The sequence below is a fragment of the Protopterus annectens genome, chromosome 7.part0 (genome assembly GCF_019279795.1).
Source record: "Protopterus annectens isolate FY-2018-M chromosome 7.part0, PAN1.0, whole genome shotgun sequence".
NCBI lineage: Eukaryota > Metazoa > Chordata > Ceratodontiformes > Protopteridae > Protopterus > Protopterus annectens.
Window position 1 is genome coordinate 964,298,961 of NC_056739.1, and position 27,933 is coordinate 964,326,893.

Consider the following 27,933-nt stretch of genomic DNA (forward strand, 5'->3'; position numbering starts at 1 on the left):
CCATCAAATCTCAAATATGGAAGTACTATGATACCGCATATTATATCATATGGGGTTGCCTTTGTTTAACAGAAAAGAAGGGTAGTCTGTTATTCATAAATTCGCATGATGAAAAATCAAAAAAGCACACCTCATGGTTTCTAAAACATAATCAGCAGATATGTACAGTTAAATAACTTTTATGTGGGCTATGCAAGGCAAGGCATATTACTGCATTCATTTGACTAAAATGTTTCTAGGCATCTCTCAAAAATAGTCACATACGCAACCCAGAGCATCTTAAAACTGTTTAATGTCTTCAATAACCTGTATGTCATATGTTTAGAGATAAGAATACTTATGTAAAAGGGCATTGTGTGTGTGTGTGTGTGTGTGTGTGTGTGTGTGTGTGTGTGTGCGCGCGCGCGCGAATAGATAGCAAATGATGAAAACGATGGGCACATTTTTAAAGAAAATTAATGACTTATTTGGAAAGATGTGAACATTCTTAAATGTTAGAATGAAACATCATCAATATGACATTTGAGAACATGACAGTAGTTTCTGGCTGCACACCTAGCTGCCTGATTAACCTTGTCAACAACAGCAAATTACTTAATATGTACCTTTCCCCAAATGTATCTAGTCCAAAGTATGCAACAAATAATATGTGAAGCAATTCGGGAGCAATGAAACGTAGCTAAATATTAACTTGGAATACAATTATCAGCTGATATAAGCATTCACAAGTACTGTATGTTTTACACAGTATGTTACTGCTGTTGTTCATACCCCCGATTTATTTGCATATGGTCCTTTTCCCTCGTCTCCTCATTTCTCATCGAAATGCATACCCCTCACACACCACCACCTTCAGTAGCACGGCATGTCGCAGCAGTCAATCAACCGACCGCCGGACCCAAAACGAATTTAAACTGTCAGCTTCAGGAAGCAGCTGCTTTTAGCCAGTCTACATTTTATACCACCGCTTATTCTTCATAGCAAAGGTTAAGAGCAATGCATTTCAGATTATATGAAAAGCATTGGCTTGGAATATTTTTTAAATGCTAAAACGTGAGAACGAAATCTTGATTTACTTTGAAAGTGATAATAACACGGGGAAATAAACAATTCAGAATACTAGCTTTTCTACGCTGGAGAAAAAAATGCTGCCCTCAACAGTGTCGGATCATACTTGCAAACTAGCTGTCAGACTAAAACATCAAAAACTCCTTTGGGAGTCGAAAGAGCTTTGAGCTTTTCGTGATCTCTTAACATCCCTGTGAAATAATTTTAGGGAAAAAAAACGGCAGAGGACATAAATGCTTCATAAAGTATTACGTTTTCAACCATTCCGTTATACTGGCAGGATAAGCAGCAAGTTAACTCTTCAGTTGAAAGAATTTAGTGCTCTTTTAGCAGGCATGTTGTAAAAATACGCCGGTATTTCAACGTTCACACGTCTGCAAACATACTCTCATCACATTAACAGCATACTATGAGGTGCGGAATAAAGGAGCCAAGTAAAAAAAAATGTGCATCGAAATGATTTATTTTAAAGACGTGCACTTTTAATATCAAGATGGGTGACTCTTCTCTACTTGTTGAGACAGACGTTGCCCGGCTGTGCATGTTTAAAGAAAATGCACGTATTTTACTTTATAGATCGGAGTGTATATGATCTGTAGAAACCGCAACAATAATTTCCCAATACGGTTGACAAGACTCTAATGAGAAGGATTCATCTGGAAATCAGACTGGTACTTTTTAGAGTTCTTTACTGGTTCGTCGGTAAAACGTATATTATCTACGTATTTATGATAAAGGAAATATCTGGCGGAGACAATTACTTCAGCTAGATTGTGCTTGGGTGCTTCAGTCCTTAAAGCACGTTAAACTAAAATGCAAGTACATCAAATCTGACTGAAATATGGTAGACCCCCACCCCCAAAAAGTATAGATACATAGATGATCTGAAGATGGTATGTCATTGCCTGAGAAATAAGGATAAGGGCAACATTCCTGGTGCCTGCTGATACCATACAATGAACTTTATCTTTGTTGGAACTAAGTTTTAAAGTTACTTTCTTGTAGGAATCTCAAAGCATTTTATTTACATTTTGTTGCGTGGCATACCTTTATTGAGAATATCGCATGCAAAACACAGACTTCTTTGTTTTGCCTTTAATTCAGTGCCCACTGACTCCCCCATCACCTCCACAAACAATGACACACACCTCACGCAGATCTTGTTTGTTAATTTGTATGTTTGTTTTCAATTAAACTACTTCCTTCAAAACTCATTTTTCTTGCTAGACTCGGCTGGCTCGCCCACGCCTTAGGTATGTTCACGTCTGTAACAGCATCATTCCGAGGAGGAGCGACAGGACAGAAAAGACACACGAAGTTGCTGCTGAGATAAATAGGTGGATGAATAGAACTTTAACAAAATCTGGAAAGACAGAGAGAAGAAAACGAGAGACTTTGCTGAGCCTTAAAGTTCAGTGGACGCTTATTAGGGGACGCTTTCAGTACCATGGACAGCAGTAAAGTGTTGTTATTATTCACCGTTACTTGCTCAGCCTTAGTGTCCGGAGTCCATGCAGACGATGTTTACGACGTGGAAACAAGGGGCATCGGAGATTTGTATTACAAGAACTCCAGTCCTTCCAGTGAGAAGCAACTTGTAAGTCACTGTGTATAATTATATTTGCTTAGTGTTTAAACGGTTCATGATATTTAAATGTTATTCTAATAAATGTGATACCTGAAAGTCTGATTATCACATGGGGTAATTGGCTAGGCTTAAAATTGCCCAAAAGGGCAGTTAGCCTAGTACTAATCTATGAATCTAAACAGTTTTGAGATCAATCTCATCAAACCATTACAGCCCAAATGACGGTTTATTTAGTTTTATAACTGTTTATTAAACATCTTTGCTTAAAGTTTTAACGCTGTATTGACAGCGTATCCGACAGTTTATGTTGTTCACCATATCATGAAAACGTAAGGTTGATTCCATACGATTCTGCAAAATCGGGTTCTGGTAAATTTAACAGCAGTGTGACTTAGTAGTTAAGACTGCAAGATACACCTATGCCGACGTCTGTTTAATTCTGACACAAGGTATTGCATGGTGTGTGGTTCTCAGCAAGGGGCTGTTCTAGATCAAAGTGCCTGAGCTGCCCTAGAAAACAGGCATACAGTAATTATACAAAGATGTATACATTTCCTAGCATTTCTTACTTTGTGTACAGTAATTGTACAAAGATGTATACAGTGCTTACTTTGTGAGCTGTAATTTAACAAAAAATTACGATAACTGATCTGAAGTAGGAACAGGGTTTACAACTTTTTTGTTTTTACACGTGTGATTTGCAAAAAAAGGCACCTCTATCAAAACCTGATATGCTGCAAAATTGTGCTATTAAGAATCACGAAAACAAAGATAAATTATTTTAAACAATAATTTGTACGTGAATTGTTTGTTTGTTTTGCAGCTAAGTGCTCTTCAAGAAGTGCTAGAGAAACTTCAAAGCAAAAGAGTTCCAGCCTGGGAGAAGAAGGTCGGACAGGTTCCTACGGTAAATCAATGTTATTTTTTTCTTACAAAGTTTAAACAAGCAGCCATCATAATAGGAATGTGCGTTTTTGACATAATAGCTATAGTGAAAACCGAGTTGGAGGAAGGCAGGGGTAGAGCTGAAGCTAGTATAGGAATATTGTGGGTCCTTGCAGCTGGGTAGTAGAGGTGTGGTGTGAGAGAATGGTATCTTACAAGATTTAGCACACAAGTGAAGGTAAGATTCCATTTAGGCTTTGAAGGTAAAACCAGACTGGCTTTTTTTACACCAGAATTTCAGCCATGTGAGTAAAATTAAGTTTTAAATACACAGAAAGTCCTATAATTCATTATACATAGCTACGTACAATTTCCCCCAGCAGTTAACAGTAAATAAACAACATTTTCACTTATTTTTTTCAGTAGTGGTTCCCATTCAGTTATTCCATCTTAGGACATGGGCAAATCAAATGAGGTATGAAATCCCAGCTTACTAACAAGAGTTGCAACAGTTGTGTTTTGCTAAAAGAACTGCAGTAATTGATTACATATTAATCCAAACGTGGAACATTTTAATAATGTAATTGTGTCTATTTTTTAAGATTTTTATACAATGGTGTTAATTTTTTTTCAGTAGATTATAATTAGTTTTCTGGTCTACCACAACTGCTTGAGTCCTAACTTCTCAAAGCCAAGAACTCTAGCATCTTGTAGCTGGAGTAAGCTGTCATTCATGCTCAAACTTGAACAGGAGTTTAGGCAAACATTATTGGAGTTTGACCAAAGTAAGAGCAGCAACCATAGTGGGGGAGTGTAGATTAGGGCACTGGTCAAGAAGGGTGTTTCAAATTTAAAGAGCAGGAGGGATATTTCTTGCTTTAGGTAGTTTTAGGGCAAAAAATGGGGGGTTTGGTAGGGTTATAAGGCTTTACAGGATAGGGTGTTGGGGGTCTAAAGAGTTACAAGAGACAGAGTTGCCTTTTCAAGCAAGTGGCAGCCTGTCGTGAGGAAATAGTACTCAAGTACTTTGAGTAGATCCCTAGTTTTCTCACTCATAATGTTAACCTTAATCAATCTTGACCTACAAGAAACAGCAGGGGCCAGGATACATGAATTGCAATTATCTCATTAATGCAGCTCTATAGCAGAAACATGAAACAGGACTGTATTATGCAAATCATGTTCCTGGGCTAAATATAGTTTGTTAGATTTGGATTCTTTGAAAAGTATTCATTGATCTGGCCTACTGATATTGAAAAAGCTTAAAAATATTCTCATAGAAATCAAAGTAAAAGTAAATGCAGGTGGTGGTCTGCCCACTCCCCCAATTACAGTATACCCACAATGAGCCATTGTAATAAAGACTGGATCTAGCCTAGGGTATGTCTGTTTTATTCATCAATATTAGAAAACTTGGGAACCAACCTTCCTCCTTGCTGCTGTATGAGGAGCCTGTCTATATCTTTTCTATTCTAAGGTGTGATATTTAACATTATCAGTATTCTTTAATTGTACTCTGCCAACACCATACATCAAAGCTATGCATATGTGAGTTGGGGGTGGGATTTTATCTGACAAACATTTTAAATTTTATCTGCATCATAAAGTGGACCTCCTGCTGTGCATGACCAGTGAGTTGTAGCAGACCACAAAAATAACAACAGTCCATGAAAACAACAAATATACAGCACATGAACTGTATACATGAATGGCCACCTCATTTCATCCTCCACATCTCTGCAGAGATAAGAATAACATGGATGAAGTTTACTTGTGTCTGACACATCTAACAAATGCAATATACAGTGAGAGATGTGTAGATACAAACATTCAATAGAGTCACTGTGCATATATTCTACACTTGTTTCACACTTGCATTCAGGAAAGCTTCAAAGCATGTTGTTCATTATTAATAAATGACCTAAATAACAGTAAATACAGAGTCATTGCTTCACAAGATTCAGGCTGAAAAATCTGTATCCATTTTATGTACATAAACAATGGCAACACAACTCCAGTTATGTATCATTTTGTTAAAGCTTGCCTACATACCACAGAAGAAGTGGGCAAGGTAAAGTCTGTTGTTTAGTCATTCTCAACTGAGCAAATAGAGGTGCATTATTAAAGTATTTTCCATGTTGAAATGGCAAAATATATTTATTTTTAGATGCTTAATACCTTAAACCACCACCATACCCAATGGCTCATATGGCCTCTATGCATGCCTTTCCTATGACTGTCTCATCAAATATGCATGGGTTTTCTTCAAACACTTTAGTTTCCTGCCACCTCTTAAAACATATGATGTGAATGGTTTCTTTAAACTATCCATAGATGTTTCCGTTTCCCTTATCCTTGTCCTTACGTCACACATTGTAACTGAAAAGGATTCAAGACAGACTGCGTCACTTACTAAGTTAATAAATACATTGAATTAAGGAGACTAGCAAGGGCTGAACATCAAATGATGAAGATCAGGATATTGTTTAGCTTTACTAATGCCCTCCCCATTTACATAATATGTTGTAGCATCAGTTCAGGAAGTGCACATGGGATTCAGCACTGTTCCTTGCTGAGGGCATCTATAGACCCCCACAAGTGCTACCTTCCTGTTGCGAATGTCTTCAGGTGTCATCTGGAGGGCTACCATCTATATTAAAGCTCCATTAGGAAAGCTAGTCTCAAGCAACCTGAACCGGATGGCCTTTCAAAAGCCAGTTCACCAGGAGAACCAAGGTTATATCATCACAACTCCACAGGCAGCATTCTCTAGCTTTGCTGTTTCATTGTATAATGCTTAAATTATTGGTACATTAATGTTCTAACTCATACTGACATGAAGTTAGAAATACTCATAAATTAACACCACAACCAGTTTTTGTGCCTTTTCTCCTGCCCCCCATATGCACATCTGTAAAAACAGAAAATCAAGGAATGACATTTATTACTGGCAAATATACTTATATATTGTGTTTATTCACCTCCACAAATACAGATTATAAGTCATTGAGCACTAACTAAGTAGTTAATTTCAGTAACATTAACATATTAATAATCTCTTATGAGCAAACAGCTGACTTGCAGGTATTGTAATTACTGCATTATTCAATCTACATTTCAGTATGCCTATGACTCTTGTCAGTAACTGAGAAATGTTATTTACAAAGCAAATATACACCCACATGTAAAACTATTTGGTATTATATTCATTTTAGGCAAGGTTATTACTTTTGTTTTTGAGAAATCTTTTTTCCTGTGTTTTTTAACCAGGACACCCTTTTTAATTATAATTATAGTAAACTTTATTGTCCTGTTTAATTATGATTTAAATGTTCTGGATAGGATACCTTTTCATTGATAAGAAAGAAGTCCAAAAAATATTTTATTACAAAACCATAAAAGGAAGAGTGCTAGATGACTGATTTTTATTCAAAATGTCAATGTTATTGTTTGCCTTAATCTCCACAAACCATAAACAAATATATTTAATTTAGTGGTATTCATCATGAATACTGCATGTGAATACACACACAGGTGTGTTTGCATATTTTTTTAAACCAGGTAACTGCAGTGATCTTCTGTAAACACATTTCTGGCTACTCTTGGGCATGGATACCATATGTATATAACATTTATGCACATGTATATAACATTTATGCATATACATGCATACATACATACATATATATGTGATCATAATTTTATTATTTAGGATCAAATGTTTATATGTTCAACTGCTAAACTAAGCAGCCAATTACTTTGAAGTCTGTTCAGTTGAAACACCAGAACAGGCTTTAATCTGGGTCCTATAGGGGAGTAGGACCCTCCATGTAGAACCTATTGACAATTACTGACATTCGATTAAACATGTGGTCTGCTGGAGGAGACAAAGATGGCCAGCTTTACTCGATCAAATTAATGTTCAGACATAGGCACAGTAACTACACACAAAGGTATATATTTAATATAAATATGGGTGTGAATAATAAATGTATATTTGGGGAAAGAAGTCAGTGTAGCATGAGAAAAAAAAAGCTAGACATGAAGGTTCTGAGCTGTGAGGCAAATATTTTACTACTAAGTCAACATGCATACATTAGTATATATATATATATATATATATATATATATATATATATATATATATATATATATATTATACAGTTAAGAATAAAACCCTAACTTATTCTTCTAAAATAAGCTATGAAACTTTTATTTTCTCAGAAGTCAAAATATGTTACCAGACTAATATTGTGCATTCTTGCATGCTATTTAATGGCATATTTGTATTTATTCATATCTAGAAAATGAGGTCACAATAGACTGCACTGTGAATGTGCAGTCAAGGAATGAGTGGTCATGCATTTCTTAACTCACTACAGTATAAAACAGCAACTGTACACTTTACTTATATTAACAATAAAAGCATGACTTATGTTACATATTTGTTCATGTGATCATTTATACAAAGACATGCTGTGGTATGTTTTAATGACCAACTTAAGATGTATATATAAAATATAATTTGTATATTATCATACAGCACTCCATTGTTTACAGGGTTTTATTTATGCCTTATATGCTAAAACACAAATTAAGATATTCATTTGCAATTTAACTTATAACAGTAAAACTAATGCCAAAGAAGAAAACATTGATATCAAAGAAACATTAATTGTCATCTTAGTTTTCTTTTTCTAATATAACCATGCAACTGCCCATTCCCAACCAATGCTTTGTTTTTAACTGTTTGTCAAAAAAAATAATGTTATAAAAATTGGGAATATGAGTTTTATTACAAGAAACTCTCATGTTATACACCCACTCCTCTACGAAGTCCTACACAAAACCAGTCCGTTTTCCATCTCCTTTCGCTTAGTCATATATAATTCATAGTTATTTCATACTTCAGATACCTGTTCTCTGACAGCATTCAAATGTCATCTTTGTAAGTAATCGTGAAATAAAGACAGTTTCTAAATGTAAGAAGGCACACCTGGTAATCCTTATAAAATGCTAAGAAACAAATTTGTGTGAACTACATAGAATATAAGGTTCAGTGAACACCCCTTTTATACTCTATTTTTTTTTACTTTAAAAACTTTCCCTTTATATCCATTGAACATTAATCTAAGTACACACCCTTGGCAACTCATTCACTTTACTGAGTCTCCCAACTTCACATACCCACTAATGTAGCCCATAGGGGTCTATATTATAAAGTCGAGCAACCAAAATGTCGACTCACCTTTTATCGACACCTAAATGTCGAAGCTGCACTTCATTGAACAGCCAAATCATCAATTTCTTTCCAAGGGAAAGAAATCGGTTGGCCGTTCTGTTACATCTGCCCTGTTCCCGACTGTAGTGTGATCTTGGAGTTAATATATTTAGTCAGGAGGGTGTGGGGGGCACAGCCCCCCACATTGTGTGTGTGTGTGTGTGTGTGTGTGTGTGTGTGTGTGTGTGTGTGTGTGTGTGTGTGTATATGTGTTTGTGTGTGTGTGTGTGTGTGTGTGTGTGTGTGTGTGTGTGTGTGTGTGTGTGTGTGTGTGTGTGTGTGTGTGTGTGTGTGTGAATCCCCCCACTTAATAGTGTTTATTTTAATGTGTTGTCCGTTGTTGGCCTACCGATTTCTTTCCATTGGAAAGAAATCGATGATTTGGAGTTTCAATGAAGTGCAGCTTCGACATTTAGGTGTCGATGGAAAGTAAGTCGACATTTTGGTTGTTTGACTTTATAATATAGACCCACCTATAGTCTTCTATGGTCTTTCTTTATCAGTGTTTTTTCTTGATCCAATACCATGCTATAGCCATTTATTTGTCAATTCCTGCTATAAAAAATGTCCTTAAAATTACTCTTGAATAGACAGTACCCCACCCCCACACACACACACACACACACACACACACACACACACACACTCTGTATTCCTGAAAATTAAAAATAATCATGAACATTTAGTTGGTATTCTATTTTTCAACACTTTAAAAGTTCAACTCTGTATTCAGGATAGAAACAGGCATCAAGTTATTGACAAGAAGCAACCCCCTCCATCCTTATACATGTAAAAATACCAGTCTTAAGTCAGCACATATAACCACACATTCAACTATGAAATAGAATTCACATAAACACAACTGAAAATTATTTTATGAAGTAGGGCTTAACACCTAATGTGGAGGTGCTATGCCCATATACCCTACCACTTATATATCCCTACTCTAACACTGCACTGCACTGCCTTGGAGAAAGGGAATATTCTCCTTTGTAAATTCTGTATCATAGTTAAACATATGGTTTGTTATAATGTAGATGTACACAGGAAGTATTCTCTGCTATGGGCATCTGTTGGTCTCCCCCCCCCACCAACCAAGTGCTCCCTTGCTGTTGTGAATGCCTTCAGGTGTCACCTAAAGCATATTGCAAACACAAACATTACGAAAACATACACTCCACTTTGTACAATCTACTTTGTAATTGCGAGGGAGGACCTGGGCATACAATGGATTGCGAGTTTGGATTCTCGATAGTTGTGTGATAAAATTTGGAATGCTAGTTCAGGACAAGGTTGGATCAAGTTGTTCAATGGAGGTGAAGAGGAAAATGTTATGTCCTTGGCAAGGAATCTTGGAGTGAGTTTCTTTTACCTCTGAGGTGCATAGACCTCAATGGTAGTAAGATTTGTATCATCTAAGCATCAGAGAAATGTACTCTGTTGTTTTCTTCTGTAGAACCTTGTAGTAGTAGTGTGTGTGTGTGTGTGTGTGTGTGTGTGTGTGTGTGTGTGTGTGTGTGTGTGTGTGTGTGTTTGCGTGTGTATGTGTGTGTGTGTCTATGCACACACTCACCTGTGTGTCTGTCTGCGTACAAAAATATTCAGATATTTACACACCTGAAAACTGCTTGTAGGCATAGCAGGCTTTGTAGCCTTAGCCTGCAGCTTCTCATGAAAGTGATAAAGGGAATTCCATTACATGTATGGCCTCATGAACAGCAGTACAGTGGCATAGTCAACAGTGAAAGTACTGCAAACAAAAATCATCATTCTGCCATCTTTTATATCACACATAGGAGATATCGACAACATTTCTGTACTGAACAGCATGGACATCAAAAGCTGACTGTTCAGTTGCAGTCCATAGCTCTGATTTTTTTTTTTACTTATAATGATACCCCTCCGCATGACTTCAGTACATTTAGCCAGGCTATAGTTTATCCTATGATGTCACCATGTACCTATGATGTCACCATGTATCCAGTCAGATAAGGGACCACTCTTCACATGCTGCAACTACTTTGCGATATAACAATGGTAAATGATAAAGCAATGTCTCCACATTTTATTATTTTGTCTGACCCATGTCACTCACCTACTTCCCCTACAAAAAGAAAAAAAAATCTTGAAACTTTTGTATCCTTTCATAAAGGCAAAGATTGGACAAATTAATAGTTAAAGGTTGAATTCAAAATCCTATATATAGGGCTTAAAAGGCATAGCACAGTCAGTGACTCAGACTAAGCTGTCGGATAAACAGTTCACAAAGAGGAATAGACAGCCGTCTATTTCTGACTCATGCATAAGTTATCCTGTGCTCATCATATATCAGGCAATGAAATAGCTCATTTTAGTGTCACATGAGGAATGCATAGAAGGATGGGACTCAGTGTGGGGGGTGTAGCCATACAGTTGGGGCATACTGTGCACACGATGCTCAGAGAACATGAATAACAACATCGACAGTACACAGCAGTGCGGCACCACGTACCTAACAGCACATAAAGCACTTGAGAGGGATTTATAATAGTAGCAATTTGTGTTCAACAGCACAGTAGCTCAAAAGACACTTGTGGGATATTACAAATATTGAGTGTAAAGGTAGGATACACAATAGAATGTCACTGTGCAGGTTAAGTTTTATACAGCCCAAGGTGTAAGGAGGGCAGTTTGAAAGCTGACCATATCACTTTTGGTATAGCAGAGCTGTCTGTTTTCCATGTACATAGCACTGTATAAAATGTCTGCAGACTGAAGCATGCAGCTTATTTTATTTTACATTTGTTAAATTAGGCACAGCACTGATCTTTTCAGGATCATTTGCAAGCCAGCCAAGAGGAGACAAAAGCATATGCAAAGACAAACATTGAGAAAACATATGATTAAGTACAAAAGACAACAAAACAATAAACAACAACCTTAGAATTTAAAAGAGGTTTCTGCTTGGATACCTAAATGTAAAAGATCTAATTATTGCAGCTATTTTATCAACAGTTATCAAATAATAGTCTAATTACTGATGTTATGTTATATAAAATTACCTAACATCAGCAGGATTCTCACTGCTTTATTGTACAAAGTTAATTACACAAATGTTTTCATTGTAATAATTTGTGTATAAAATAGCGCAAACATACAATATTTAGGGCATTTCTTGTATATAAAGTATTTACAGTTATATGGTATGTATATACAGTATTTACAGTTACATAGTAAAATAACAGTTACATCAGTGTGAGAGGAGTAGGGGAGGGAGAAAATATAAGAGAAGCGAGTGGATGAGGAAGAAGAGGGAGAATGAAAGACTGATGAGAGGGATAGAAGGTAGCATGAAAGAAAACCGTTTCCTGCAGGGTCTCATGTGCCATTAGCTCTTGGGTAGCCATTTCTACTTCCTCAAAATGGCAAATGCCCAACTCCCCACTAACTCAGTTCTATTGCTTAAAACATCAAGTGTCTGAAACCTGACTAACATCATCCTATGACATAAATACATAGCTCACCCAGAACCCAAATTTAAACCCTAACCCCAACAGTCCCAGTCACTATTTAACCCTAATTACAAATCTGACTACCTAACCAGAATTCTCCATCACCCCTAAACCTAACCCCTAACTCCCATTTCTTCTCACCCACTCCCCACAGCTGCTGCATTCACCTTGCCCAAACTCAACTAAGTTTCCTGGCATCATCCCTCCTCCCTCCCTATGGCTAATACATTGACCTTGGGCAACTGTAATAAGTTCTAGTGGCAGCCTATGTGAACTGCCAGGCACATGAAAATAAAGCTATGAGACTGTGGTCTGCAAGCAGACAAGACTCAAGCACTTGATGTAGACACAAGAGAATCACTCAGATGAAGGAAGCAGTCATAATAGTAGAATAGAGTAATTGCTGGTAATGGATGTAGCATTTATGCAACTGATGAACTTTAAAAACATGTACACTAAGCTTTAACTATAAGAAATGTTTTAATTTCAGATCAAAATTTAGAGAATTCTTGCAGTTCTCTTAACGGGGGGGGGGGGGGGGGTCCAATCAGCAACAAAAGACAAAGATCACACAATTGGGTGGCATCTCTTTTTGCCATGGCTGTGTTGTTGATGTAAAGAGAACATATTTTTATTTTGTAGGACTCTTGCAGTGAAGTCTGACTGTTTAGCAAATACAAAGTGTATGATAATGCATATGTGGTTGAACCCCACATTAATAAAAGCTGGTCACTGTATGGAGCATGAAGGAATCACTTTTCCTCCAAGGTACAGCAATTTTAGATATGACTGAAATAAGGCAGAGTGCAGCTCCTGCATGGCATCACAGAGGGCTTTGTTCTGCCTACCCAACAAAAAAAGATATGTGGAAACTATTGTGTAAATACCATTTCAGTTTTCCCTCATCCAAAATTAAATTAACAATTGGAACTTGTTAAATTGTCCCATACCCATGTAAAAACAGTGAAATTCACCAGTTAATCACATCAAGCCACTTTTACATTAACAGTTGTTGTGTCTTTCGGCTTTTCCCGGTTAGGGGTCGCCACAGCGGAACTCCGGTCCGCTAATGATTGGCAGTAGATTTTTATGTGCCGAGTTGCCGGCCCTGACGCACAGCCTTCAATGAAGGTACGCCCATTCACGCATGTCTCCACACAGAAAATGCTCTAGCTGAGAATCGAACAGGACAATGTCTTACTGTGAGGCGACAACGCTACCGCAGCACCTGGACAATAATTAATCTGGGGACCCTGCAGGTGTCTTTAAGAGACATTTCGAATACTCTCCTTAACATTACAGTGCACATTGATATAAGGTGGTATGACTATGAGCAAAATGGTGGCTGCATCTATAGTTTACTTTTAATGACATTTTTCTGATAATGTTTAAAAAGTAGTCTCTTCAGCAGTGAAATGTCCCTTTCCACAGTTTGCAGTGACTTTGGTTGTAACTATAATATTGAGTGGGCTGCTGAAGCCTGTTGAGCATCACACTGACTGTGTTTGGAGCTCTTACCCTAACATAAAATTGTTTTAGAGCTTGGTTACTTGAAACATTGTAATGAATTGTTAATTTTCAAATTTCTTGGCCACTTTCCCAGTCCTGTTTTCAGCAAAAGCAGTTTTGGGTAAAATTGTATTTTGGCTTCACTTAATTTATATTCACTAAACCTCCCTAACTCCTGCTTGCCACCAGATGGTTCCTTTGACTTCCCCATCCAACCAGGAAAAAAATGATGCCCTTTTCTTCCCCATCTTGACAGTGATTGAACCCCCTCTTGACAAAAACGTTCAAAATAACACTGTCCTCCATCTGACCCCTCCTTCATCATTTTCCTGCACCCTTCACCACTAGCATATTCATAAATTCCACCAAACTAGCCAACGTGCCATACTCACACATGCTGTCCATACTGTCTTCTCCTACTCCCTTCTTGTGCCATCAAGCAGTGGGGTGGGGGGCTTTTACACAGTTGCTGATTGCCATCATTGCCTAATACACATGCTAATCAGGAACATAATTATTCTGTTTAGAATCACACTTGCACCTTTAATTGCCACATGTGGTATGCCCGGACTGCACATTATTAGTCTTGTGTATGCCCCACTTGTGAACTTCCTTCAGATTATTTACATGTAATCTGTATAATTTATCCATTCTTAGTTCACTGAGGGTGTGCTCACAAGGAAATTAGGGTAAGGGTACTAGTGAGCCTACACAGAAGATGGCCAGCAACCTGATTCACTGTTAGTGACACTGAGGGAAAGCAATTGTAGTAAAAAGAGGCAAACCCAAAAAGCCCAGATTTAGGGGGCTGCAAGAGCCAAACAGTAGTCATAATAGTGAGCAGCCAGTGATGACTTGTTCATCCCAGGAGTAGGAACTGGGGGCAGGATGCTTGCCCGAGCAAGCCACTGCATTGGACCCATTGGTAGAGACCAGCATTTTACCTATAAGAGGGGGATGAGCTTTGGCTGAGTCACAAATTGAGGCATGGACAATTACACTGAAAGCACAATGCACTCATCCCCTTGAATGTCACAGACATGTGTGGGGTGAAGAATGTAGAGAGGGCAAAAGAAAAAGCCCAGATGGACACCTAGATGACTGTCTCGGTATTATCTCTTATGCCAGTGGGATGGATGAGTTGGGGACTGTTCTTATCCTGTAATTAATAGAAAGGCCACATAAGTTTTTTGGGGGGGGCAACAATCAAGCACCAAATATTTATTTAAAAACAGTAGGAGTTCTTGAGATGCTGTGTGAAATAATGATGTAGGTGTCACACCATATGAGCTAAACATCACCAAGAAAGATGGAAAGGCATTTCAAAGTAAAACTCATTGTTTCAGGGAGGAAGAGGTCAACAAAGAAGTGTTTCTGACAAGCCATAAGGTGTCACAGCAGACAGAAGGACATATTTCTGATTCTAACCTTGATGGGACAGAGAATAGCACAAAGGGAGGACTTCAGGCTGACAGACCTACCAGACAATGTGGGCAGGAGTTAGCTAACATACCAGGGCATCCATCAAAAAGAAAAGGAAAACCTGGACTGGGCACATAAGACAGTTATGACAATACAAATAATGGATGCCTCCATTACATTACTTGGTTATTTGCAATTTCTGCCATTTAAGGCACAACAAAAAATGATGTATAAAAGTGTGGGAGATGAGGGCCTTACAGTGGTTAAACATCCAATGTTGACTGAGGAAGATTGTTCTAAGATGTACAAAAGGCAGCAACAATTTCCATTGAAATAAAATGATAACCAGGAAATATGGGGTGAAGATGTGGCTGAATCCCTCATGGGGGGTTGCTGTGTTAGTAGCACAACAGGTAGCGTCCTTGCCTTGGGTGCAGAAGGCTGTGGGTTCTGCCCCAACACCATGTAAATGATGTGCTGATATTGCAGTGCCCTTTTAAGGGAAATGGGGGGTGTTGTACTCTTGAGTGTGTTCTACTGCAGATGAGATGGCTAGTGAGTATGAACCTGTTGATGGGAGGTTGATATAATGGTGAAAATGTTTACCTTACAGACACAAGGTGCAGTGTTTGATATTCATATGGGGTAAATGGCTAGACTTAAATGGCCCACAAGAGAGTATTTAGCTTAGTACTAATCTATAAGGATGCTAGGATTTTTTTCTCAACTAGTAGACTTGGGTTTGAAACCTGGTTGGAGCACAACTAAGCAGCAACAGTATCTGCATGGATAAATGGCCTAGCAATGTTCTTCTGTAATATATATTGTGGGAGGTTGGCATAAAGGTTAAGGTACTTACAAGGTACAGGGTTTGAGTCTCACACTGGGCAACTAACTAGGCTTAAAATGGCCCACAAGGGCAGTTAGCCTAGTACTAATCCATGAACTAGTGCTTTGAAAGAGGTACAGGTTGCTGTACATTTGTGTAAATAAGTCTGACATTTATTTGCCATGAAATTCTATAGATGTCAACTTTATGAAAGCCAGCCAGATTAATAATAATGGAAAGCAGCAGTGGCAGGTGAATTTTTTTCAAGTACCCCTTTTACAACAAGGTCATTCACATTTTCATCTGAAAACACAACTCGAGCATTATTTTCATTTATTACAGTGGAGGTATGGGCAGAGCAGCAGGACTTCTGCCATAACCTGCAGGGTTTGGGAATTTTACGTAGTCTATATCCCCTCTCTCTAATATGCCTAGCAGCAAGCTACAGCTGACTACTAGGCATGAAGAAACTGTAGCCTTTCTACACTATAGAGAATGAGATTTGCAGTTCTTTTCAGCATTTTTAAATTGAACTAATAATAGGTATTGGTTTAGAAGAATTCTTTTAGGTGGGCTAGCATATTCAGTAACCCAGTGAAGAAACTTAATTTTTACCATCTCTACATGTGATCTTGTTCTTTTGGTACCTTCCCAAAGTTACCAACCCTAAGTGAGGAAAAATGCATACAGTGATCAGTAAAGAGCTTTGACCATGAACTCAACTAACATTGCACTACTGTAGACAGTCTGCGTACTGGCAAGACTGTGGCCACTGCTGTCATCTACTTATCAGTCTTATTGTCCCTCTTACCATCACCTTTGAGCAAAACGTATATATATTTAAACTCCAGCAAGAAGGACAGCTGTTCCTCCCACACCTCCACTTGAAAACAGTTGCTCCTAAATCTGGAGGTACTGAGTCACATTCTAAACTCAGAAAATCATTCTGGTGCATGTGGAAGATTATGATCTGATGATGCCAAAAGTATATTGTTGCCTGTAAACACCAGAAAGACTACCCAAGCCAAATATCCTCCCAACTTTTGTTACATCTTGATGTCCCATCCATGAAAATCAGAAATGGGTGAAGAGACATGGCATATACTTGTTAGAAATTTATGCCCACCTTGAATGAATTTAGCTTAGCACCGCATTTAAAACCACAGTGCTCACTGCATTCATATATTTACTGCATAGCACAAAGCAGAACCCCCCACTACCCCATACCTCCACAGACCCTCCCATTGCACATGTAGGGATGCACAGTCATAAGCCCTCTCCATTTCCACAAAGGAGCTGCAGATTTAATTAGCTGACATCTATGACTTTCTGTACTATGGCACAAGGTAATAGTCTTCTAACAGTATTCGGTGTTTATTAGTCACATTCTTTTCTCTACTATTGTGACACAGCCTTTTCCAAGGAGACTGAGAGGGAGCAGAACCCCAGTTTATTTCTGTAGTTATGTTCTTACTTATTTTTGTTAAGGGGTAGGGTCAGCTAAGTTTATGGCTTGTGTTCAGTGAAGAAACAGGGCATTCACACATACTAAATAAATTTGGCCAGGACAGTGGAGAAATTATCCTGTTCTTTCTCTAAGTGCCATGCATTTTTTTAACATCCTGTTAGTCCAGAGCTACTATTTGTACCTTCCATGCAATGCTGAAGACATTTGCTACCCACATTTCTCTGACCCTGTTTATACTTATTTCAACATTTCCAGCCAGGTCACATCCATGCCTGCAGCCTTACTGCTACAGAGGTATCTGACAAACTCTAGGATTTCAGCAAAATCATGAACCTCCAGCTCACTAAATATTGAATTTACTGCTTCTTGAAATGAAGGAATGTTCAAGTGAGATAAGGAATTCCTCCAAATATTCCATCCATCACTGAACAGATTCTCAGCAATGATCACCTTCAGTTTGCCAGAAAATCTTGACACCAGCTATAAGCCTCTTTCTACGTCCACATTCCTCCCATGTGCTAGATTTTACTACAGCACTAGTTGTCACTACAGCCCTTTGGACACCACATATATCAGTCAGCCTCTAAGCACTTATCAGGTTTTAAGGTTACTATTAACACTCCAATCACAGCTTCTTGCTACTTACCCATTTATTTATTTATTTAACATTTGTTAACAGGGAAAGTCCAATTTGGAACAAAGTCAATTTTCAGCAGAGGCCTGTGGAGAAATGCTCCAGATGCATGTCTTTGAAAGTGGGAGGAAACCGGAGCACCCAGAGGAAACCCACATGAATGCAGGGAGGACATGCAGACTCCACACAGAAGGCACCCCAGCCAAGAATCGAACCAGAGAACCTCTTTCTGTGAGGTGACAGTGCTACCACTGCACCGTCCATTGACTGAAGTCTTTAACATGTCTGATTTCAGTATCATCTGTCTCACTCATAATATTGCGGATGCCCTCTCTGAGGTAGGAAATTAATTCAATTCACACAGAAACACCCATCAGGCATATCCAAGGCACCTTCACTATTCACCTGGATCTCTCTTGCTCCTTACTTGTCTGGTGAATCCAATTAATCATCAAGCATTATTCAGGTCTACCTCTCTCTTCACCTTAAAGTCCAGACAGAACATATGGCCTCAAGTCTAATGATGTGACCAAGAAGACAGTCACCAAACTAAGGCAAGGTACTGTGGTACCAAGTACGCTTAAGGGTCTCATGTCCAGCCATGGTTTTCTTATGAAAAATTTGGGACATGCAAAGAAGTCCTGTGGCAGTAAACCCCTTTACCTTGGATGCAGAAGTTGTCATTATTCTGAATTATGCCCCTCAGGTATATTCATCAATCCCATTTGAGATTCGATCAGGAGCATTATCTTCATTCAGCCCACCTTCTCCAATATAAAGGGAGATCTCAAAGTATTGGTATGCAGGGTTGCAACCTTCCCAAGTGAAAAGAAGAAAATATTTTTACATATTTTATTCATTCTTTTTTTTTTAGAAGCAGATGACTTTCTGATTTCAAGACTCAGAAATCTGCACATGTGCAGTGCAGTACATGCATGGAGTTCTGATTTCAGCAGAAACAGTGCCACTTGACTTTCCTTGGATATTTTTAAAACAGACCAGTATTTATACATATTACCCCCACAGCAAATATAGTGATTATGCCTTATTACAAGTCCTCTGGATGAAATGGCATTTCAGTGGGGAGTGCTTGAGTTCCCACTAGCTAAGGTTGCATCAGATGACTGGTACATGTGGCAGCCCCATTCAAACATAAAAGAATAGTGACGTGACATAGGACTCAGAAGTGTAAATCTTAAACTGAGATTTTAATTAAATTAATTTTTTAATTGAACTGTACTATGCCAGCAATTTCTTGAGGTTCCACAGGCAAGCTCTAGGATGGTGTGCATTTTTATGTGGGGGAATGGCATATTGCTTATGCAGTTAATAGTGTGCGTGCATCAGCATAAGCATGTGCACGAGCATGTTGGGAGGTGACAATGTATTTCTCTGTATGCATCTGATGGTAATGAGTTGAACTACGTTACTGTGGCCATTATTTATATAGTCAATTATTTGTTTCACAATCAGTTATGTGAGGTATATGCAGTCAACAAAATGACTGTAACTGATGCATCTGTATGTCTAATGGATGAGACAAGGGTTGTGCTATATACATCTGACAGAAATAAACTGAAATACATTCTTGTGGCCATTATTTCAGTATTTGTTTCATTCATTTGATCAAGAACAGACATCTGAGGTGTACACCATCAGTTTAGTAACTGCAGTTGGTGGGAACATCTCTGTGTGGGGGGCAGAAATAGGGGTGGAAAAGGGTTGCCCTATATGTCTCTGACAGCATTAACAGTGCCATTATGTATACATTTATTCCTTAATTTTATCACAGAAATCTGATGTGTACACAGTCAAATTTGTTGTAACTAGGGGGCACAAAGGCTGTCAGCTGATGTAACTGACCCCTGCTCTCATTTGATCACAGTTAAGTCATTGTTCTGGCTTGGCAAATTTATTGCGAATTTGAGTACAACAAGCTGAAATACATTACTGTGACTACTAGATCACAGTTGGACATCTGAACTGTACACACTCAATAAAATTATTGTAATTAGCAAATACTGAGGCAGTCTGCAGCTGAAAGTGACTGAGCCCATAGATTTTTTCACAGCTAAACTTGCTCTTATCTAGATTGGCGGTATTGATGTATATTTAAGTAAAACAAACTAAATTACATTACTATGACAATAATGTTTGTTACTGAGGCAATCTGTGAATGAAAGTGACAGACTTCATATGGTTTGACCACAATTAGAGAGTTGTTGATCTAATTTAGCAGGACTAGTATGTATTTGGGGAAAAATAATCTGAAATACATTACTGTGACTATTATTTTTATTTGATCACAGTTGGTAATCTGAGATGTATACAGGTAAGAAAATGACTATAATGAGCGTGTATTGAGACAGTCTGTGGATGGAGTTGACTGACCCTATCAGTAGTTTGATCAAAGCTAAATAGACATTGACTTGCCATAATATAGCTCAACCCCATTCCAGTTAGCCAAACTCATGTAAGCAGAGATGCATGGATATATATATGACTATATAGGAAATTATTTGAACTTCCTATTATTGAACTATATCAAAAATTATATTGATGGAGTTAGGCAATTAGCTTTCCCCATACCATATTACTCATGTGTGCTAACCCTAACCTTTCCACAGCCCATAACCACAACCCTGCACAGTACACTATGAGTAACCCTTTCCCTGTATCAACACTACAAATGCGTGTACACACGCGCACACACACACATACACACACACACACACACACACACACACACACACACACACACACACACACACACACACACACACACTCGCACGCACAGACACTACCTAACCACATATCCACAACACATATATACATACTGAAGTCAGAGCCAAATCATGCCTTTCATTCTGTTCTCAATTCATCAAACCTTGCACATGCACATAGATACATACATACATTTATTTGTTGATTGGGAGAATGCAACTGGGCAAAACCCATTTTCAGCAGTGACCTAGGGAGAAAAGCTTCAGCAGATACTTTTAAGATAGTCATGACAAAACAAAATTTTTACAAAGGTACATTACATAGATAGTTTTTAAGACATCTAGATACAAATAGGTAATTGTTCTGCAGTGACACTATACAAAGACAAAACAGATATTTCTTCTGTGGTGACATAATACATGTTATAAAATTCCAGCTGTAAAACATTTAGTATGCAAATGGTTATGTGCAATATATGTGACAAGCGGACATTAGAATGGGTAAGAAGCATTACAATATTGATTTTAAGAACAAAAAAAATTGAAGTAAGAAGTGTGAAACAGTTGGTAAGTGGATAATATTTACAACTAGAGGGGGGTGCACTGTATAGCAGATGTGTCAATAACAGTGGGAGTAAGAATATCAGGGTACATACTGACATTGAACCTAGTTATGAGAGAGTAGTTGAGAGTATCTGAAGGAGATAGATAAAGTGGGAGGGTTAGAAAGAAAGAAATTGGGTACTTACGTATTATCGCAACCACATTTTCACAGTTGCAAAATTTGCATATTTCCAGTGAAACTAGGGTGTTAAACACTAAGGAGTCATTCAAACTCCTCCTTGCTGATGACAAAGTTTGGGTTAGCTTCAGGAAGACAAACAATGTAAAAAAAATCATCTTCTTGATTAGCGTGCATTACAGATGCACGCTTGATTTGTTATGGCAAATGAAATGTGTAATTACAGATTGCTCCAGGTTCTACAAACTGTAGCCCTCTTTACACATCTATTTATTAAACTAAAATGGTGATGCCTCTGAAGTGGATCAAGAAATGCATGCTATCCTAAAGTGGTATTCTCTCACTTAAAAATTATCACATCGTACATTACACATGTAGGCATTTGCATTCAAAACAGTGCAATCTATCATTAGAAATAATGGTACTTAGGTATTATCGCTGGCCAGTTTGGAGAATAAATAACATAATTATTCTGTCTGGAAGTGCAAACAGTAAAAATGTAAAAGTGCTAAAGCATTCATTGCTGCTAAGATGTTACAGGCTGTATTAAGTAACATTTGCTTGGAGTTTGGGAAGTTTCTGCAGTGAAAATGCATGCTCAGAGGTGTTCTGTGATTACGGAAACATAAAAATATTTTTTCATGCCCTCATTTCAGTTGTAGTATGTGAATTTCATTGGACTTTGGGAAATTCCTGCAGTGAATGTGCATGCTCAGATGTGTAGCACAATGAGGGAAACCTAAAAATCTGTTTTCATGCCCTCATTTCACTAGAAGTATGCGAGTTTTGCAACCGCGAAAATGTGGTTGTGATAATACGTAAGTACCAGAAATTAAAATCTAAAGGAATTAAGATAGGAAGGCAGTTGAGGAGGAGTGGTAGAAAGGTTTACTGTGTTCAAGAGAAAAGGGATTATAAATGGATAGGGGTATAAATTGACAAAGGAAAATGGAGTTACCTAGGTGAGGCCTTTCATTGAGTTGCCAGTCAATTGAACCACCAAAAGAGAAAGAAAAGTATTAAAGATGACATCACTGTACCTGGGCAACAAAGGCTAATTCCTCCCTGGAGGGCCTCTGTTAGCACTCATTTCCTAGGTTAGAGAACCCAAGAAGCAAGTAGTACTGGAGCTGTTTTTAGGATGACCCTTGTTAGTACTCATTCCAAAGGTTCAATACCTCAAGGTGTCACTGAGTTGTGGTTTGATGACCTACAGCTCAACCAGTAGTGGGACCAATGTGAATGTGTAGTTGGTCTGAAAAATTTCTATTACCTAGGATGAAAATGCTTGCTTGAAAGTGTGCATAAGCATACAATGTTCTGCAATTTCATTATTGGGGTTTATGTCACTTCCTTGAGTTCCCTTCCATCAAACTAGATATAGAAGTCAATTAAAACAAAAAGTTATCAAACCTCCCAGTCACACTACCAGAAAGGGAAAGTGGGCATTAAAATGGGTCCTACAAGGAGCAAAATGGCCTTTAGCGCTTCCTTTCTGGAGTAAATGTGTCATTTTCAATTATTTGAGTTCAGGAGTTACACATTTGATTAGCTGTGACTCAGCAAACTCTGCACTTCCCTATGCATGTATATTACAGTAGAAAACAATAAAGATACGTGCTGACCTCATCAAAATAATTTAGTCTTCTAGTAGTCATTTGTTAATAAGCAAATTATAGCACTGACAGGAAAAAGAAAGAAAAAGCAAAATTTCTCAGCATGTTTGCAAAGCATTAACTGTTCAAGCTATATGCAGGTGATAACTGATAGTGGTATTTTTATTTTACTGACTTCAGTAATTATAGGAAGAAATTTATCAGTGAATGTTAAACTCCAGGCTGTCTCTTGTTTCAATATTTCTCTTATTTCATTATTTAAAGAAAATCTATAAAATAGTCAAAGTATCTTCTGTAAAACAGACCACAGCCTAACATCAGTTATTTCACCTACCATTTCACTGTCAAGCTTAGGAATAGCAAACCAAAGCAAAGTTATAAACCACAGATGCTGTTCACATAGTATCTTTTCCTACCCAGTACACCCATTATTGCAATATTAGTATTTCACTCGACACTTGAGCTATTAAGTTAGTATTAACTCTATTAAATCAGTCAGTCATATAACATTTCCTTATTTTCTGAAATGAAAGAGTTAAACCATCCATCGTTTGCAAACCATTTCACAATCTTTTTCATGTACAGCGTCACCGAAATCATCATATCTATCCCATCTCTGTGTAAAATCTGAATCTGCAAAGTAAGCTTTTCATCCTCTCAAGCAGGAGTCCAATTTTTATCATTGGCATTTGTTTTTTCATTGAAGGAAGTACTTTTATTTCAACATTACTTAATATGAATTTGACAAATGGACTTAAAAGAGCTATCTCTTGACATTCTAAGCAGTATACATCTCAATAATGTCTCTGCCACTTGTGTCATGTTTTATTTATCTCCCCCTCTGTACAAGGTCACCATTTATTTTTTCTGTTTCTTCCCTGATAACCAGTTCTGTTTTTGGCCAGTCAATGATCAATGACGTTTGTCAACTGATAAATTCATTTATTGAATGGTGATTTAGGTAAACTTTTTATAGCTGTCTAATCCTTACTACTGTCTTAACTACTTTCTGTGTCATTTTTCTAAATATCTTTGGAAGAACATTCTCCCATAAAGTAGCACTGTGCACCACTGTGGGGGGAAAGACCAAATGGCAAAGTGTATCATTACTAGTGAGGAAATCTGGAAGACCATAATTCTGAATATATGTGGCTCCCTGGTGCAGATGGTAAAGCCTGACTGTGTCCAGCTGATGTGAGTTTGTTAGCAACCCATGCACCATAATAGCATGCATTGAAGGTAAGGGAGTGAGTGGCTGCCATACCATAGGTTAGAAAAGATTGTTAGCCCTGTCACAGGACTGCCATCTGTGGCAATGTCCAGAACTGTGCTTACTATCCAGGATGGCTCAAAATGAAGGCTGAACCAAGAACTATATAGCACTTTAGCTAAGCATCATAGCTGTACACAAGTGAGAATACATCCATGTAGTAAACTTTGCACTAGACCTGCCAGCAAAAAGATGGAGGCGGTAGGTGTATGTAAAAAAGCTCACTACCTTGACTAAACTGACAGCTGCAGTCGAAAATCATTATCTCTACACAAAGACAAAAGCTTGTCCCTTCCTCAAAGTGTTTTCCAATGTTAGGAAAAGAAAAAAAGGGCTTTCAAGGAGAATATTTGATGGTAGTAACAGGGGGACGTATATCAAATATTAAGGATTAAAAAAGACAATAAATAAAAATAATGCCAGATTCACAAATGATACAATCAACATAAAATACCTGGTCTCAAAGTCACAAAACAGGAGGCCTGAAAATACCGGGACATTATACACACCACCTGCAGCTTATTGTTCTTATTTCCAGATTAGAATGATCTTAGATGAAGAATAAACATTAATTAAATCGGGGTAAATGCCAAAAGTGTAGTTCCACAGTTCACACCATCATTCATTTAATTTTTCACTCATTCATTTGCTCACTTGACTGTTGGTACTTACTTTTTTGGAGTGGTGATATTTGGTGTTTTGTATTCAAACAGCTATACAGTCTGCCTCTAATACTTTTTGCATAAATTCTTCTCTCTGTCTTCTTTATTTCTTTAATGCAATACTATACATATTATTCATTAATATATTAAATACTTAGGTATAATATTAGGCACCTAAAGGGTATTTACCCAGTAATCACAAGTGTGTGGACACCTGGCAGGCTAAAAAATGCCACCAAAAGGATAATTGTCTCCAATAAATTTGACTTAATTCAAAATTCAAGGTGTAGCAACCTTGTACTGAGAATATATTTATTGGGGAGTCTCGAGGCACATCTTTCACAGTCTGCAATTTTAAATGAATCATCGATACACTGTGGTTTTCCCAAAGGAATTTTTGTTGGCAAAACACTTTAATGCCCTATGTTAATTTGCTGGAGATGGAATAGGATTTATACTACAATGGAAATGTAAATCAAACTGAATTGGCTTCCCCACATATGCTCCAGCACAACACCGAATGCTTTTCCCCCACAGGAAATCAGTGCCAGCATGATTTTTAATTGTGTGCTGGTAATGATTCACTTCCTTAGGGAGATTTCTTCCTTCAAGTTGGTGAGACCATGGAGTTGGTATACAAGTTCAGGACAAAAAGGGTGCTTGCCCCCTGCAAAAAACAAGAAAAAAGGAGTTTCTAACCCTTTTGTATTTTGGCAATTTTTTCATCCCATTGGAATTTCAATTTTCAGGAAGTCAGCATTTCATAGTAGAGCCTGTTGAATTATTCTTTTAGCCTAGTTCCTTTTGGTATTGTATGTGAACTCTCTTCTGGAAGAGAAACAGTGAAAGCTATGTAATAATACAGTTAACAGAAAAAATCTGGTTCCCAAGCATAATAGCTTCTGCTGTTGATTTTTTTAAGAATATTTTAATTAATTTTACATATTTACAATATATGCACAGAAAGAAAGAAATTCAACATCACATCTGTTATACAATGTTAGGAATACTTTGACTCGTCAAGGTAATCTTATACAATTAACACATTGACTCTTTCTGTTTTTCACAACTAATAACTCATTTCTTTTAATTTATATATGTTCTTAACCAGGTTGTTCAGTGGTGTAGAGGACAGTTTTCATAGGAGAACCAGGAACACTGCCTGGTTAAATGAGTTGCTTAGTCTGAGGCAAACAAAGAGCAACAGCAAGGAAACTGTGTTTATAATTATGCAAACAGAAATTTCTAACAGTAGGCTGTAAGGAAAGAGCATGCTAAGACAAATTTTAAATAAAAAATTGAAAATACTTGATTTATTTAATACTAGAATTGATGCACAATTTAAATAGAATCAAGCAAAGGAAAATGGAAGAGTGAATGACAAACAATAGAATGAGTAGGTTGTATTGCAAAAGAGTAGTGAGGCAATTTCCAGTTTTATAAGAAATTCTTATCAATCAAATTAATCAATAAATAAATAAACACATTTTAGTAATGTATGGAATATCAGAAGAAATAAAATTTTAATTAATGATGAGGCTATATTTGCCTTAAGTCACATAGGCTATATCCACAGTTAATTGAGAAGCAGATCCATGGCAAAAGACAGAAAACAAAGACACAGTCCCAAACTTCTCAAAGTATATAATAAAATACAAATGATGAAAGCAGATAAGTATGAATACTGTCAAAAAAAAAATAAGAGGCAGTCCTATATTCTTCTAGTCTCAAATTCCCATATTCGCCCAAAATGTAATGGTCTACCTCCACAATTGTACAACTATAGAAAAAGGTCAAATGTCCTGAAACACATCATAATCACAAATTATATTGGTGCAGTATCATTCAGTCTCTGAAATGAATGAAACATGTCCAATATTGGTACTTTTATAAATAATTTATTAAAAAAAGAACTCAGTTTAGACCTTTCACCCATATGGGATCAAACCAGGGACTTTCTTAGAGCTAAAACATATTCCACAGATATTTCTTTTAATACTAAAATAGTAGGCCACATGACAACCATATTAATTATTTCATTTAAAATGACATGCAAAACCAAATAAATATGCACTTACAAATCCAGTAAAATACCTGTTTAAATATTGCATACTAGAACAGTCTTTCTTATTTATTCACACACACAGCATTATTAAAATTTACATGTAAAATAAACCACAAAATTAATTTTGCAACACAATGTAATGATAACTGGTCATTGAGCCCCAGGGAGGAATTTGCGTTTAATTTCAGCTACCAAAACAGCTCTTGGAATTTCACTTTTGACTCCCAATTCCTTCCCCTTGGATCTATACGACTTATTTTTTCCCAGGGTGAGGATTACATTTTTTTGAAGCCAAGCAAACGTCAGCATATATGTCCAATGCATTTTTTATTAATGATATCATATTAGTGTTCATATATTCACGTTCTTTTTAATTCTTCACTATATATATATATATATATATATATATATATATATATATATAAATTTGCATTGCATACAGCTTCCACACTTAGTTGTCCTACTCTTTGTTTTTTCTCTTTCTTGTCTAACTGTGTAGATAATATACCTTTGTTTTCAAAATAGTTTTTCATATTCCTACCTCTTTTAAAAACAAACAAGAGCTTCTCCCCTAAAACTTTGCTCATATAATTGCTGCAAAAGGCATGACAGGTTTTTTGTATAACAGATATAATCATGCTTTCCTTACTGTTGTATTCCATTTCTTTTTCCAGTCCCAA

The 27,933-nt window shown here is 37.2% G+C and overlaps 1 protein-coding gene across 1 annotated transcript in view; it reads left to right on the plus strand.

Moving 5' to 3' along the window:
- Nucleotides 1-2,010: 2,010 nt before the first annotated feature.
- The window catches only part of LOC122806804 (cocaine- and amphetamine-regulated transcript protein-like), a 50,952-nt gene continuing 25,029 nt past the window's right edge, over nt 2,011-27,933 (plus strand). Inside the window, exons 1-2 of the mRNA XM_044077527.1 lie at nt 2,011-2,665; nt 3,480-3,563. Of these exons, the coding sequence (XP_043933462.1) occupies nt 2,516-2,665; nt 3,480-3,563 (234 nt within the window). The 5' untranslated portion in view covers nt 2,011-2,515. The remainder of the gene's footprint in view (nt 2,666-3,479; nt 3,564-27,933) is intronic.